This window comes from Somniosus microcephalus, chromosome 6 (assembly GCF_052327205.1).
Source record: "Somniosus microcephalus isolate GS21.2 chromosome 6, FLI_Smic_1.0, whole genome shotgun sequence".
Taxonomy (NCBI): domain Eukaryota; kingdom Metazoa; phylum Chordata; class Chondrichthyes; order Squaliformes; family Somniosidae; genus Somniosus; species Somniosus microcephalus.
Window position 1 is genome coordinate 227,089,529 of NC_140992.1, and position 16,988 is coordinate 227,106,516.

A 16,988-nucleotide genomic window follows, 5' to 3' on the forward strand; every position below is an offset into this window, starting at 1 on the left:
ACATCCTAGGGTACTTAAGGAAGTGGCCCTAGAAATAGTAGATGCATTGCTGGTCATCTTCCAAAATTCTATGGACTCTGGAACAGTTCCCATGGATTGGAGGATAGCTAATGTAACCCCACTATTTAAAAAGGGTGGTAGAGAAAAAACAGGGAATTATAGACCGGTAAGCCCGACATCGGTCGTGGGGAAAATGCTAGAGTCCATTATAAAAGATGTAATAACAGAGCACTTGGAAAACAGTGACAGGATCAGACAAAGTCAACATGGATTTACAAAAGGTAAATCATGCTTGACTAATCTACTGGAATTTTTTGAGGATGTAACTGGTAGTATAGATAAGGGAGAACCAGTGGATGTGGTGTATTTGGACTTTCAGAAGGCTTTCGATAAGGTCCCGCATAAGAGATTAGCGTGTAAAGTTAAAGCACATGGGATTGGGGGTAAGGTACTGTCTTGGATAGAGAACTGGTTGGCAGACAGGAAGCAAAGAGTTGGAATAAACGGATCTTTTTCCGAGTGGCAGTCAGTGACTAGTGGGGTACCGCAGGGATCGGTCCTAGGACCCCAGCTATTCACGATATATATTAATGATCTAGACAAGGGAACTAGATGTAATATCTCCAAGTTTGCAGACGACACAAAGCTGGGTGGACATGTGTGCTGTGAGGAGGATGCAGAGAAACTCCAGTACGATTTGGACAGGTTGGGTGATTATACTGTATTTGCCATGCATCTGCCCAATGTGGATAAATGCGAGGTTATCCACTTCGGTGGCAAAAACAGGCAGACAGATTATTATCTGAACGGCAATAGATTGGGAAAAGGGGAAGTGCAACGAGACCTGGGTGTCCTTGTGCACCAGTCGCTGAAGGTAAGCATGTAGGCGCAGCAGGCAGTTAAGAAGGCAAATGGTATGTTGGCCTTCATAGCGAGAGGGTTCGAGTACAAGAGGAGCAAGGATGTCTTGCTGCAGTTGTACAGGGCCTTGGTGAGACCACACCTTGAGTATTGTGTGCAGTTTTGGTTGCCTTATCTCAGGAAGGATGTTCTTGCTGTTATAAATCGCATCATCAAGAAACTACTTATGAAATAACGCTGGACGGCCAGCTGGTAGCGTTGTCCAAGGAGTATAAATACTCGGGCGTGGGCCCCAGCTTTCCAGGGACATTTTGTAAGACAAGGAACTAGTGAAGTACAACTAGACTTCCATGTTCTGAAACAAGTTGATTAAAGCCTTGCTTTATGCTCAAACCAAGTGCGTAGTGAGTTTTATTACGTCACTTGACATGGAGGGAGTGCAGCAAAGATTCACCAGACTGACACCTGGGATGGCAGGAATGACGTATGAGGAGAGATTGGGTTGATTAGGCTTGTATTCGCTAGAGTTTAGAAGAATGAGAGGGGATCTCATTGAAACTTATAAAATTCTAACAGGACTAGACAGACTAGATGCAGGAAGGATGTTCCCGATGGTCGGGGAGTCCAGAACCAGGGGTCACAGTCTAAGGATAAGGGGTAAGCCATTTAGGACAGAGATGAGGAGGAATTTCTTCACCCAGAGAGTGGTGAACCTGTGGAATTCTCTGCCACACAGGGCAGTTGAGGCCAATTCATTAAATATATTCAAGAAGGAGTTGGATATATTTCGAGGCTAAAGGGACCAAGGGATATGGTGAGAAAGCAGGGACAGGGTATTGAATTTGGATGATCAGCCATGATCTCATTAAATGGCGGAGTGGGCTCGAGGGGCCGAATGGCCTACTCCTGTTCCTATCTTCAATGTTTCTATTACATTTACTATCTGCCTTTCAGCCACATATCAATCCATCTATTCGATGAGTATGCACCTTGTGAATTAGTCTGTTATGTGGAACGGTACCTCCTTAGTGCCCTCTTTATATCTTAAGTGCCACAAGTGCTCTCTTGGTATGTTACAGAATACTTTTATAGATAAAAAGATTTTTCCTTTTTCTTGACATTCAACATTTATAAAAATGAGTCAGCTCACCTTCTTTCTCAGTCACATGTGTGCGGCTGGATTTTGTAACCCCGTGTTGACCTTCTGCCACTTTTACAGCCACAGCACGACAAATGGCTCCAATCTTCCGCTCGAGAGAGCGAACGCCTGCCTCCCTGGTATATCTGAAAAGCATTCAGAGTTTTTTTTACATGTTTAACTTGTTTTGAAATAGGGTACTCAAAAACATCCGTTATAAATTAAGAACAGGGCACCTGTAGGTGACACTGTGAGCTTAACATTACATGACTCATTAACTTAAGTGGGACTTCCCTAATGTATTAAAACTGTCAGTTGATCATTATGGGTTCATTTGAACGGGAGTAATCAGCCCATTTCCTCCTTGGATAAGCAATTTATCAGCACCAGCAGAAATCAGAATGAGAAGGGCTGCATTTAAATGGCCCCACTGGCTGCTGTGTAAAATTGAGAGTTGATCATTGCAATTTTGTTTAAATACCATGAAATCGCCTGATCGGTCCTTGCAAAATAAACTCCTATTTACCTCACTTGAAAAATACCCTCGCTTTTCTGACAGAAAATTCTCCCCCATACTTTGAATAATTTAGATCCCTCCCCTCAATTGAGAAGGAATTCAGCCTATACCGAATGGAACAGCCAGATCATCAGTATTTATTTTGCACTGAGTTAGAAATGAGTAATGCACTAGTCATTTTTTTCAGTAAGTATCCTGTTTTGAAAAGCACATGCCCCCCCCACCCCAACCCCCCACCCCACACCCCCCACCCCACAACACCACCCACCCCACCCCCACCCCACACCACCCACCCCACCCCCCCCACCCCACCCCCACCCCCACACTCCCACTCCCACTCCCACTCCCACTCCCACTCCCACCTCTCAGTCCTCGGCCTCTTACACTGTTCCAACGAAGCTCAACGTAAGCTCGAGGAACAGCACCTCATCTTTCGATTAGGCACTTTACAGCCTTCTGGACACAACATCGAGTTCAACAATTTCAGACCATAACCTCTGCCCCTATTTTTTCCAGACGGCAGCTGTTGATGATTCTGCCATCCCCATGGCAACATTTAGCTACTCCTGCCTTCCACCCTGTCACAGGCCGTCCCTTTTGTTCTTTCCTCCCCGCTCCTCTTTCTCTGCCCCTGCATCTGGTTAAAGTCTGTTACATCTCTAACTTTTTTCAGTTCTGACGAAGGGTCATAGACCTGAAACGTTTACTCTGTTTCTCTCTCCACAGATGCTGCCCCTGCTGAGTGTTTCCAGCATTTTCTGTTTTTGTTATTAATCATCACAATCTGTTTCTATATAATTAAACGTGCCTGCCCGCCATGGATGATCAACTCCGGTGATTTGGGTACGCTAGTGGAGTGGTTATTTTACTGGATTAGTAATTCAGCAACTTTTTCATCCGCTGCTGAGCAAATTTTGAAGCGTGAACACCTTTGAGCAAATTATTTATCCTTAAGCAACCTGCCCTTTGCTGAGCAAGTTTTGTCTAAGCATGGGTAACATTCTTTGTTCCAGTCCTACTCAGGTCCCCTCCCTCGCCTCTTTTATGGTGTCCCTCAAGTATTTTCTGTGTGCTTTTCTCAATTGCATTCATATGGTTTACTCTTTGGCACCATATGGTGCTTTAATGCACACTGCGACACAACATTCATCAACCACTTTAAAAATTGCTTCTGCTCATTTAGGTTATATTTATCAATCACCACAATGTTTTTCTGTGCAACATCTCCAAGTACTTTTCAGCTTCATTAATATACATCAATAGATAAATTTAATGTCACAAAAATGTAAGATGCAGCACCCCAGTTGCTATAGTAATAGATCTCTAATGCTCAATTTAGTCTGGAAATTGGGAAAGTTAAATCATAAAATAAGTACTAAAGAAGCCTTGCGTTTTGGAAAGAAGTCTTTTACTTCAAATATTACTGACCTGCTGATGATACCTTCAGTTGCCTCTTGTGGAATCTGAATCTGCTGGGGTGTTAGCCCATGCAGCTCTAACTGTTTAGGAATCAAGTGTCTGTGAGCAATTTCAATCTTCTCCTCCTGAATATAACCTAATATTTGAAGAATCGACCAATTAAAATAATGCAAATAGCTCCTGTGGTAAGTATGCAAATTTAATATATATCTGCATATAAAAATTAACTCTATTTCTTATGCTTCTCCTAGATACTTCATGGAATTCCAGCTCATATTGCTTCTTCATGTAATGCAAACTCTATTCCACACTAATTTGTAACTTGTATCATTGCAGAGAATCAAGCACTTAAACAGAACCAAAATTGACCCTGTAATAACACGCCTAGTGCCGAGATGCATGACCATTAAAGCATCCACACAAATAATAAAGAAATTAAACACAACCACAGAAAATTACAAAAAACAAATTTAATACATTCTGAAGGGACCGTTTCCTCCACGACTCTCTGGTCCACCCTCAACACCTGCTCCCCATCACATATCACCTTCCCGTGCACGCGCAGGAGATGCAACACCCGCCCTTTCACCTCCTCCCTTCCCACCTTCTATGTCCCCAAACACTCCTTCCAGGAGAAACAGCGATTTATTTGTACTTCTTTCAATTTAGTATACTGTATTCACTGCTCACAATGCGTACATTGGGGAGACCAAAAGCAGATTGGGTGATCGCTTTGCTGAACACCTCGGTTCAGACCGTAAGTGTGACCCTGAGCTTCCAGTCGCTTGCCATTTTAATTCTCCGCCCCACTCTCACTCTGACCTCTCTGTTCTCGGTCTCCTACACTGTTCTAATGAAGCTCAACGGAAGCTCAAGGAACAGCACCTCATCTTTCGATTAGGCACTTTACTGTCTTCCAGACTCAAGATCGAGTTCAACAATTTCAGATCATAACCACTACTCCCATTTTTTCCAGACAGCAGGTGCTGGTAATGGTTCTGCTGTCGCCATTTACACCTCTTCTAGATGCATCTTTTGTTTCTTTACTTACCCCATTACTACCCCCTTTTGCCTTGCACCATCATCCCTTTTGTCATTTAATCTCTCCTGCCTTCCACCCTGTCACAGATCTTCCCTTTTGTTCTTTCCTCCCCTCCCTCCCCCCTCGTTCCCTGCCTCTGTACTTGCTTAAAACCTGTTACATCGCTAACTTTTTCCAGTTCTGATGAAAGGTCATCAACCTGAAATGTTAGCATCTGTGCAGAGAGAAACAGAGTTATCTGACATGTTGAGTATATAAAGCATTTTCTGTTTTTATTTCAGACTTCCACTATCCGGAGTATTTTGCTTTTGTTTTAATACTGTACTAATAAACTTCTGTTCAAATCTTATTTATTCATTATATTCAGAGAAAAAAATTACACGTGCAAAGTTATATATAAATCATTCTTATAGTCCCTCCCAGATTCTTCATGTTCCTTTCACTATCCTGTCCTCATCTATTCCCAGCCTCCAGTGATTATTTCCTAACTTTATTCAGAAATGGAAAATTCTCCACATTTTGGTACAATAAGGTGACAAACTTATTCCTAAAAAAGATGTGCACATTGATGTGATGGGGGAGGGGGGGGGGGTGCGGCTGTGCATGTGTGAATTGTGTATGTGACTGTTGGGAAAAGTAAAGGGAGTTTTGATCTGCATCTGACCTGCAAGTGCTTAACAGCAAGATTAATGGGCGGATTTTCCCAGTCCTTGGCTGCCGCCAGTTTGCTTCAGAAAAATTGCAGGCTTGTGGCCCATGTTTTTCCAATATTCGCTGGCGGAAGGCCAGTGATGGCATCCCTTAACTTCATGAGCACCCAGATTCACTCTTACCCCTGCTTAGTACTGATCTTTTCCACCTCACCATCTTTAAAATCTCTTCTTCCTCTCGTTGCATCTAGACACTCCCTAAAATGTCTTCAAAGATTGTTTAAGCCAGTCTCATGGAAGCAGTTAGTGGGGTGGTAACATTCAAATTGAGACTTAGTATCAAGATCAGTGACCAAAACTTACATCACTATGTGCGGTTTCTAGCCACACACTTTTCCTTAGCCACAACTGGATGAAGGAAAAGATAATTTCAAGTTAGCAGGCATTTTAATGGTAACATAGGTGTATGATGTTAAAAACAAGTGGGAGTAGCTGTTTATGTAAATCTTTATGCAAGGTTCATGTAACCCACTTGTACTTCAAGCTTGTGAACTATATGGTCTCACGGCTGTCAGTAGTGTTTTGCTTACCCATTGTTTTACTTTATATATTCGTTATTCTATTTTGTCCTGTTGGATTATTGCAACAAAATTTATGCAATATTTATGTCCCGTCTTGTATTTAAACTAGAGTAAATGGTCAATAATGGACAGAATATGACTACTATATATTTGACATCATATTTACAAAGAGAACAATGGGATACTTGAATTTAACCACTGTTCAACACTACATCTGTGCAGCAATCCCTTCCCCCAGTTTAGCATTCATGAGAATGGATGTTGATATGCTCGCGTTTCATCAAATTCTCAATCTTACACACCATTAAACAGCACAATAGCATTATAGTCCTCATCAGGAATCAAAACAGAAACATTAATGGTCACAATCCATAACAGCTCTGCCGCAGTATAACATAATGATGAATCCCGGTCTATAATCATGAAAGTCAGTATTTTAGCCCAACAGGTTGTGACAGCAGCTCTCCAGGGATCCCTCGCAGCCGGCTTGTAAATGAAAAAAAAGTGCGTGCACGGTATTTTGAATGCGCTGCGCAACCCCTTAAAGAGGCCGCGCAGCGCCAAAAATAATTACAGGGAACATTGCATAGAAATTGAGGTCCTAATTGAATGACTGATAGTTGGAGCTGGGGGGAGGGGAGGCTTTACATCACCAGCCACATTAGACTTTATTTTAAATCCAAAACAAAGCACTTGCAAAAATCAGAAAATCTTAGCAGCACGGTAAATAAGGTATGGAATTCATATCTTTTTGTCATGAATTCAAACTCCACTAAAGAATGACATCATGTCCTATCCATTCACAAAAGCAGGTCTTCTGTCTCTCAATCCATAACACAAGATGTGGGTCAGGAAGATATGTGCAAGCAATAAGATCTCTCTGCAGCTTTTAGCATGGCTAATCACAGCATCTTCCTCAAACGGATGTTGTCCTGCTCAGTAGGATTGCCCTTGCTTGCTGCCGCTCTTACCAAACTGATTGTAGCCAGAACATCTCCAGCAACATTTCTCTTCTAGCCCCTGCTCCATCACTTTGGGAGTTCCCCAAGGATCGGGGGCAATTTTGCCAGCCCTGGGGAGGCGGGTATGGAGGTGGGACTGCCGGGAAAATGGCAGAATTTGGGGGCAGGTGCCCAACCCGCCTCCGTGCCATCTTGTCAGGAGGTGGGTAGCTGTCCCGTGCCGGGTCCCGTTTCCTTGGAGGTGGAAAGGGATTAAAGCCTGTTAACAGGCAGAAAATAGGATTATCCCCTTTTTGCCCTCACAAGTGCGGGCTTCCCGAAGACTCCGAAACCCGCCAGCTCAGCGAGGCAAGTAGTGGGTCTGCGGGGGTCGGGGGGATGCAAAAGTGTGCTGTGAAGGTAAGTGATGGGGTGCAAGTGTAGAGAGTGGAGTATCTGAGGTAAGTGCAAAGTGTTAGTAAAAGTGTACTTACCTTGGTTTCTTCCTGCAGGCTTCAGTCGGTGTCTATGCGGAGAGTCTCGGACCTCCGTGTTGCAGATGAGGGATGGCCGTTGCATTCTCAGATGCAACAACCATTTCATTTCTGTAAAAGAAAGTAGTTTGATCAGGTCTTGAATTCAAGACCTCATCAAACTACAGAGAATGTCACTGTTTGACAGCTTCACAGAGCTGTCAAACGATGACAATTCATCTGTCAAAAATTTTTGACAGATGAAATGTCATGCGTTGACATTTTCTGCAACCGGCTTTCCCTTAATTGGCCTGCTAAGCCCGCTGGGCGGCGTTAACAAGGTCAATCAAGGGAAAATAGCGTGGGCTGGCCACAAATCAATGGAGGCGGGACATCGACCCGCCAAGCAGCAGTCCCGCCTCCAACGCAACCCCCATTAACAAAATCGCCCACATAGGATCAGCTTCCACATGGACACTGATGAAACCCAGCTCTTCCCCTGCATCATCTTTCTCGACCCCTCCATTGCTTGTTATACTGCTTATCCCACACCCAGTCTTGAATGGGCCACATTTTCCTACAGCTAATCATTGTGTGAAGACCAAAGCCAACATATTCAGCTCCCGCCACAAACTCCGCACCCTTGCCACTGACGCTATCTCCCTCCCTACCAACCACCTCAGGCTGAACCAGACTGCTTGCAACCTCAGCATCCTATTCGACCCCAAGCTGAGCGTCCAGCTCCATATCCTCTTTATCACAAAGACCTTCTGCTTCCACCACATTGTCTGCGACTGCCCCCACCTCCACTCATCTGCTGCTGAAACCCTCATCCATGCTTTTGTCACCTGCAGACTCGGTTATTCCAATGCTCTCCTGGCAGTCCACCTATTCTCTACTGTAAATTTCAGCACATCCAAAGATCCCGTCCCGCTCGCCCATCACCCTGTGCTCACTAACCTACATTGGATCACGGTTCCCACAAAGACTCAAATTAAGATTCTCATCCTTATATTTGAATCACTCCATGGGCTCACCCCTTCCCATCTCTGTAATCTCCTCCAACACTCCTCCAAAGGCTCGTTGCATAAAAACAGTTTTCCTCATGTTGCCTTCTGGTTCTTTTGCCAATCACCTTAAATCTGTGCCCTCTGGTTATCGACCCTTCAGCCACTGGAAACAGTTTCTCATAATTTACTCTATCTAAACCCTTCATGATTTTAAACACCTCTGTCAAATCTCCTCTTAGCATTCTCTGCTCCAAGGAGAACAACCCCAACTTCTCCAGTCTATCCGCATAACTGTAATCCCTCATCCAATTCTAATAAATCTCTTCTGTACCCGCTCCAAAGACTTCCTAAAACGTGGTGCCCAGAATTGGACACAATATTCCAGTTGGGGTCGAACTAGTATTTTATGTAGGTTTAGCATAACTTCCTTTTGTACCCTTGGCCTCTATTTATAAAGCCCAGGATCCCATCTGCTTTATTAACTGCTTCATTAACCCGTCCTGCCACCTTCAATGATTTGTGCACAAACACCCCCAGGTCTCTCTCTTCTTGCACCCCCTTTAAAATTGTATCATTTAGCTTGGATTGTCTCTCCTCATTTTCCTACAAAAATGTATCACCACACTTTTCTGTATTGAATTTCATCTGCCCATGTGTCCGGCCATTCCACCAGCCTGTCTTTGTCTTCTTGCAGTCCATTACTATTTTCCTCACTGTTTATTACACTTCCAAGTTTCGTGTCATCTGCAAATTTTGAAATTGTGCCCTGTACACCCAAGTCCAAGTCATTAATGTGTAACAAAAACAGCAGTGGTCCTTGTACTGAACCTTGGGGAACTCCACTGTATACCTCCCTCCATTTACCACAACTCTTTTTCTCTATCCCGTCACCAATTTTGTATCCATGCTGCTACTGCCCCTTTTATCCCATGGGCTTCAATTTTGCAAACAAAATGTGGTGCTTTATCAAACACCTTTTGAAAGTCCATATATACCAACATCAACTGCACAGCCTTCATCCACCCCCTCTGTTAGTTACCTCATCAAAAAACTAGAGATAGTCAAACACAATTTGCCCTTCACAAATCCATGCTGGCTCTCCTTTATTAGTCCATGCTTGTCCAAGTGGCTCTTAATTTTCTCCCAGATTATTATTTCTCAAAGCTTCCCCACCGCCAACGTTAAACTGACTGGCCTGCAGTTGCTGGGTTTATCCTTTTCACTTTTTTGAACAAGGGTGTAACATTTGCAATCCTCCAGTCCTCTGGCACCACCACTGTATCTAAGGAGGATTGGAAGATTATGGCCAGCACCTCCGCAATTTCCATCCTTACGTCCCTTAGCAACCTAGGATGCATCTCGCCCGGACCGGATGACTTATCCATTTTAGGTACTGCCAGCCCTTCTAGTACCTCCTCTTTATCTATTTTTATCTCATCCCGGCAACCTCCTCGTTTACCGTAGATTTGGTAAAGTCCTCTTCCTTGGAAAACACCGATGCAAAGTACTCATTTAGTACCTCAGCCATGCCTTCTGCCTACACATTTAGATCTCCATTTAGGTCTTGTGCATCACCCCGTCCCTTCACCCCACCATTGATGACCATGCCTTCAGCTGCTTAGACCCCATGCTCTGAAATTCCCTTCCTAAACTACTTCACCTCTCCATCTCCATTTTCCTCCTTTAAAGTCCAAGCTTTTGGTCACACCATCTGGTATCTCCTTCTTTAGCTTGGTGTTCATTTTTATTTTATGCCTCTGAAGCACTTTGGGATGTTTTTCTACATTAAAGTCACTATATTAATGCAAGTTGCTGCTGTTGTGTGCTGAGCTGGGTAGTGTTTTTTCTGTACACCCTATGCCAACAGCAGGAATACAGCTGATGGTGAATAGACCAACTTTGCATTTGATTTGTAAATGGCAACATCAAAAGGCAACCATCCTAACCCCCAAGGAAAAGTAACCATACAATTCAGTAAATTTGAACAGTTGTTGGCTAATGCCTACTCAAATTTTAATATCCAATGTCATGAGCCAAAATGTACTTCAGCTTAATAAAAATCATACTGACTCAAGCTTCAAACTTGGCAATATACTGATAGCCCTTATCATACATGTTTATTCTATCAGTTCACATTTGAAAAAGGCACTTAAGGTAGCAGCTTCCTATAGCTTACATGTCACATTAATTAAATGGAGAATGAAGAGGAATTAAGAGCATCATTATACCACACGTGTACCGATTTTGAGTACAGTAACTCTTTACATCAGTGCATAGTTAGTGTATCCAAGTTGTAGTATCCACTCTTAGAAAATAAAGCTCAAAACATGCATGTAAGCAAGCTGGGTTAAAATCCTCCCTAACAGCACTGTGGGAGTACCTTCACCACACGGACTGCAGCGGTTCAAGAAGGCGGCTCACCACTACCTTCTCAAGGGCAATTAGGGATGGGCAATAAATGCTGGCCTTGCCAGCAATGCCCACATCCCATGAACGAATAAAAAACAAGCAGTTCCCCACTCGCCAACATCTGAAACCCAGTTAAATCCCAGTTTCAGGCAGGGAGGCATTATGGGAAATCATGAGAGCACAGACTATGATTTTCCATCTATTAATTTTAACAGATGGAAAACAATGGGCTGCGTGTCCCAACTACAAACCAATTTCTCCCTACATCACTCCCTGCTGGCTACACAGAATCAGTTCTGTAATGTTAACAGACAGCTGACAGCACAGTTAAATCCCTAGTAGTCTTTTTAAAAATTAAGTTAAAAAAATTCCAGTTATCCAACGGACCCACAGGGAATCTTTGAAATTTTGCTTTCCGTCAGTGCTGCTATATAGAGATTGCAAGTCTGGCTTCAAAACTTGGAACACTTTAGGATTTGTTTACCTGGCACTTGGATAAGCTCCATTCTGTCAAGTAAGGCTGGAGGGATGGTAGCAGTAGTGTTGGCTGTAGCTATGAAAAGCACTTGGGACAGGTCAAAAGAGACATTTAAGTAGTGGTCAGTGAAACTATGATTCTGCTCGGGATCCAACACCTGAAGATAAATGAGGAAAATAAATTATTCTGATAAAATGTAACTAACATTTTACAAAGAATTGGAAGAATAAAATGTTGACAACCTGCTATAAAATAAGCATTGCACATAAAAAACAACTTTCTAACCATAATGTTATTTTCCCCAATTTGTTACACTTTTTCACTGTTGCCAGACTTCATTCCTGAGCTAGTAGCAGGAAATAGTTTGTCCAACAGATCCCCACAACTAGTATAAATAGCACTTGTGACCATTAAACCGTCAACAGAACTCAGTACTCACTCTTAAGCCAAGAAAAAGGTGCTGAATGTATCCAGTGTAAACTACTATATTTCCTAGAACCATTAACGCTTTCTCGAGAAGGAAATATACACTTTCAATGGTGGCTTAGCTTCTATCTAGAAGTTGTCACAGCAACCAATAAAAGGGGAAAAATCTATGGGGGAAACCTAAACAGGAATATTAGAAGAGAATTGCTTTTAAATAACAGCCTAAGTAGTTTTATTTTATTGGGTGTTAAATGACTACTAGGGCATACATATCTTTTAACGGATGGGTTGGAGACGGGTCCGCTGTCAAAATAGCAAAGATTGACAGCAGGTAGGAAACCCGCTGTCAACCCGCCTCCACGCGAGTCTCCCAGGTGTTGGGTCTGTCAGTGGAGAACTGACCTAACACCAAGCAGCAGGGGATACAATTGAGCTAATTAAATGGCTTGTTAAGAGCCAATTTAATGCTATTTTGAGGCTTCCTTCCAATTTTATGGTCTCCCCCATGGGTTATCCACTGCTCAGGGAACACGCCAGCTCACCCTGGCGTGAGTTGAGTCTGCTCTGATGTTTCTGATAAGCTGACAGCTGCAGAAGTGGTGTAAAGGATGCCATGTTGCAGATGGTAAGTTTCAGAGCGCAGAACCTTTTTGGTTACTTCATTTGTAAGACATATAGAGATTTCTTTAGTTTGCAAGTGTTTAGAGGCAATTGTATGTCCAGTGCCACCTCACTGGAACAACCTTTCTCACCAACGACATCGCTTCTGTCATCTCACCTGCAGCTGCCATCTATTGCAGCAACATCGGAGCCCTTGAAAAAAAATCAGATCTTGGTCCTCAGAATCCTTCCACGATCAGCCCCAACACAAACATCACCAGACACACCAACAACATCACCAACCTTCTCCGCCATCACCTGATGCTGCACAGGACACAGGACATCAGCCCCTGACAACATTGCTGCCCGGGAGGCCAGCAATGGCATCACCATGGCCAGATTTACTTCACTTGACGCTGTAAACCCTGGCTGCCACATGATGTGCCAGGTTGACACCATCCCACACCAGCACCGTGAAGCATCCCTTTAATGTCCAAGCCATTCCATGCACACTCATCACTATAGCTGGGGGGGGGGGGGGGGGTGTTATGTCTCAACATTCACTGGAACTCAGTAAGACATTTCTCAAGGTGTGCAGAGATCTGTCCAGGGGCACTTTTTGAAAAATAGATTTCACTGTATGACAACACATTACCAGAAACTTCACATGGACATTAGCTAAACCTCTCAAGTGCCTACCCTTGTGTGTTGTTAGTTGGTATGCTTGCAGTAGGATGAGGGTGAGTGTGAGGGGTGGCTAGTGAGATGGGGAGAGTTGGGTGGAGGTGCAAGGTAAGTTGGTGTGAGTAAAGATGTGCAGGAGAAGGGTATGGAAAGTAGATGTGATGGGGATATGTTGAGTGGCGCAGCAGGGTGAGTTGGAGTGCGACTTTGCAGTAATGTTTCGTGATCTACATAAATAGACGTTTTTATCATGAACAGCTAGCTTGTGCTAGTCATTTATTCAGCCATGTTGACTTATATACAGTAGCCATGTTGACTCTCTCGACCAGTGCCTCGTGTTAAACAAGACAACCCATATTAGATGTAGCCCACTACTAAAAATACAGCTGCACCTAGTGTACCATTCTAGAATGACGTTACTGCATATCATTACATCCCCCTTCCTTTGAGGTTAAACAAAATCAATATCAATCAACTTTCAAGAAAAACGATAAAGATGATATCAGTAACACTTTTGTTAGTGCTCTATAAACCTTCGAATGAACTTGTTTTTTTTTACATAACGACACATTAAAAAAAAATCTTCACAACAGTCAACACATCTTCAAAGCTTTACTTTATGAACTCTAAGCTTTTCATTCTTTTATTATAGTTTTCTTTGTACTCAAAGATTACGTCTATCAGGCTTTTTTACTTCACGTGTGGATCTTCTCAGCACAGGCAAGTCTGATGTGTTTGCATGAGAGCCTGTATGTGTGTTTGTGTTAGGTTGTTCTGGTGGTGAGTGACAAGATTCAGTTGCGGCATTGTCATCGATTTGCTCTTGGATAGTTTCTTGTGTTTTCAGGAGGGAACGGCGGTTCCTCCTGAGAATCTGTCCTTCCTCAGTTCTAACAATGTATGACCTTGGTCCTACTTCCTCAAGAACTGTAGCTTTCCTGTTCCATGCATTTGGATCCTCAATCCTGACAACATGGTTTTGGATGACTTGTCATAGTGTGATTTCTGTTTCAGCTTTAACAGTTTAAGTCTCTGTCTCAGTTCCTTACTCTGCTTTTCTTTTGCACAGCAGGGTAGCGTGGTGCACAACTTGCGACCCATTAGGAGTTCAGCAGGTGAAGAACCACAGTCTAAAGGGGAGGCTCGGTAGCTCAGCAGGGCGAGATAAGGATCAGACTTGCTTTCTGTTGCTTTCTTCAGTAGCTGTTTGAGAACTTGAACACCTTTCTCTGCCTTACCATTCGACTGAGCATACAGAGGACTGGATGTGATGTGCTGAAAGTCATAATGTGCTGCAAACTGTTGCCACTCCTTACAGTTGAAGCACGGACCATTGTCGCTAACGGCAATCCTGGGAATCCCATGTCTGGCGAAGATGGATTTAACATGCATTATGACACTGCTTGCTGTGGTGCTTGAGAGCAGCGCCATCTCAGGATAGTTAGAATAGTAGTCAATCACTAATAGATAGTCTTTACCATTCAAATGAAAAAGGTCCAAACCAACCTTTTGCCATGGTGCTGTTGGTAAGTCAGCTACTATCATTGGTTCCTTTGCTTGTTTGTTTTGGTGTTTCTGACATGTCTCACATTTGCCTATTATGTTCTCAATGTCCTTATTTATGCCAGGCCAATAAACAGTGTCTCTTGCTCTCCTTTTGTATTTTTCAATTCCGAGGTGTCCCTCATGAATCCTTTTGAGCATGTCTCGACGTAGAGCCTGTGGAATGACTATTCTGTTCTTTCTTAGTAATAGTCCACTTGCGACACTCAACTCTGACCTGATGTGATAGTACTTTGGACAGGAACCTTTTGGCCAACCATGATGAATGTTCTCTATTACTGTTTGTAACACTGTATCTTTTACTGTTTCTTCTGCTATTTGCTTTGATTTTGTGTCTGACACGGGCAGCGCAGCAGTGACCATACTCACTTGAACATCCACGTCTTCCTCAGTAGAGCTCACATGACTCATTATGGGTGCTCGGGATAGTGCATCTGCTAACACTATGTGTTTGCCTGGTGTGTAGATCAGTTCAAAGTCATATCTTTGCAGCTTCATCATGAGTCGTTGAATCCTTGGAGACATCTCATTCAGGTTTTTTTTACGATGGCAACCAGTGGGCAGTGGTCTGTCTCAACTGTGAAGGTGGGAAGTCCATATATGTAGTCATGGAACTTTTCTAGTCCAACTACCAAGCCTAGACATTCCTTTTCAATCTGGGCGTATCGACACTCAGAATCAGTCATAGACCTGGAGGCATAGGCAACAGGCTTCCAATCTTCACCCTCTGCTTGTAGCAAGACCGCGCCTAGGCAATCTTTTGATGCCTCCGTTGACACTTTGATTCTCTTTGTTGGGTCAAAGAAGGTGAGTACAGGTGTGGTTGTCAGCACTGTTTTGAGGTTCATCCACTCTTGTTCATGTCTTTCTGTCCATGCGAACTCATTTGTTTTATGTAGCAGGTCTCGCAGACAGGCTGTCTTGGCTGACAAGTTAGGAATGAACTTTCCAATGAAGTTTATCATCCCCATGATGCGTAGCACTCCTTTTTTGTCAGTGGGTCGGGGCATGTTGAGTATGGCGTTTACTTTTTCCATATCTGGCTCTATTCCTTTACCAGATAGATTATCTCCTAGGAAAGTGACTTCCTGGATGCCAAACTGACACTTGGCTTTGTTGAGCTTCAGTCCATTCCGGCGTATGCTCTGTAGCACTTTAGTCAGTCTCTCATTGTGTTCTTTCAGTGTGGAGCCCCAGATGATGATGTCATCAACATAGACCCGAACTCCTTCCAGACCTTCAATTATGTGTTCCATCGATCTATGAAAGATTTCAGATGCAGATATTATCCCGAAAGGCATTCTGAGGAAACAATACCTGCCAAATGGTGTGTTGAAGGTACAGTATTTGGTGCTCTCTTCATCCAGTTTTAGTTGCCAAAATCCTTGTGAGGCATCGAGCTTTGTGAAGTATCTGGCACCTGACATTTCACTGGTGATTTCTTCTCGCTTGGGAATCTGGTAGTGTTCACGTTTTATGTTTGCATTTAAGTCCTTTGGATCCATGCATACTCTTAGATCATTGTTCTTTTTCTTTACACATACCATGGAGTTAACCCAGTCTGTTGGCTCTTCGACTTTCCTGATGACTCCTAGTGTGGTCATTCTGTCCAGTTCTTTCTTGAGCCGGTCACGCAGGGGTGCTGGAACTCTCCGTGGAGCATGTACCACTGGCTGAGCATCCTCCTTTAGCTGGATCTTGTAAGTGAATGGTAGAACTCCAAATCCTTTGAACACATCCTGGAAATTACTCACTACAGAATCCACTGAGTCATCTGGTCTGCTTATGGCACAGTTGATACGGTAGACTCTCTTGACCAGTTCTAAGTCCTCACAAGCTTTGTCACCTAGTAGTGAATCAAGTCCTTCAGCCACAACAGAAAACATGAGATGATGCACTTTGTCTTTGACTGTCACTTTAAGTCTGCATACACCTAAGCTATCTATTTTCTGTCCATTATAGTTCTTCAGTAGTACTGACTTTTTCTGTATTTTGGGCTTTTCTTTCATATTTTTAATGTCACTCATACTGATTAAGTTTGCTTTTGCCCCAGTGTCTAGTTTCAATGTAACTAATGCTCCATTTACCTGCAGTGGCATCATCCATTTGTCCTCTTTTACTGCATTAACTTTATGTTCAGCATTGTCCATTCCTGAGGGCTGCACATTTTCTGTATCCTTTTCTATATTGTCACAC

At 43.2% G+C, this 16,988-nt stretch overlaps 1 protein-coding gene across 2 annotated transcripts in view; it reads right to left on the bottom strand.

Annotated features, from left to right (window-relative positions):
- lonp2 (lon peptidase 2, peroxisomal) overlaps positions 1–16,988 on the bottom strand; it is a 101,413-nt gene that overhangs the window by 44,507 nt on the left and 39,918 nt on the right. For both annotated transcript variants that reach the window (XM_085991499.1, XM_085991500.1), the window contains exons 9-11: positions 11,526–11,676; positions 3,945–4,071; positions 2,012–2,145 (exon numbers count right to left, since the gene is read on the bottom strand). In XM_085991499.1, coding sequence (XP_085847625.1) covers positions 2,012–2,145; positions 3,945–4,071; positions 11,526–11,676 — 412 coding nt within the window. The remainder of the gene's footprint in view (positions 1–2,011; positions 2,146–3,944; positions 4,072–11,525; positions 11,677–16,988) is intronic.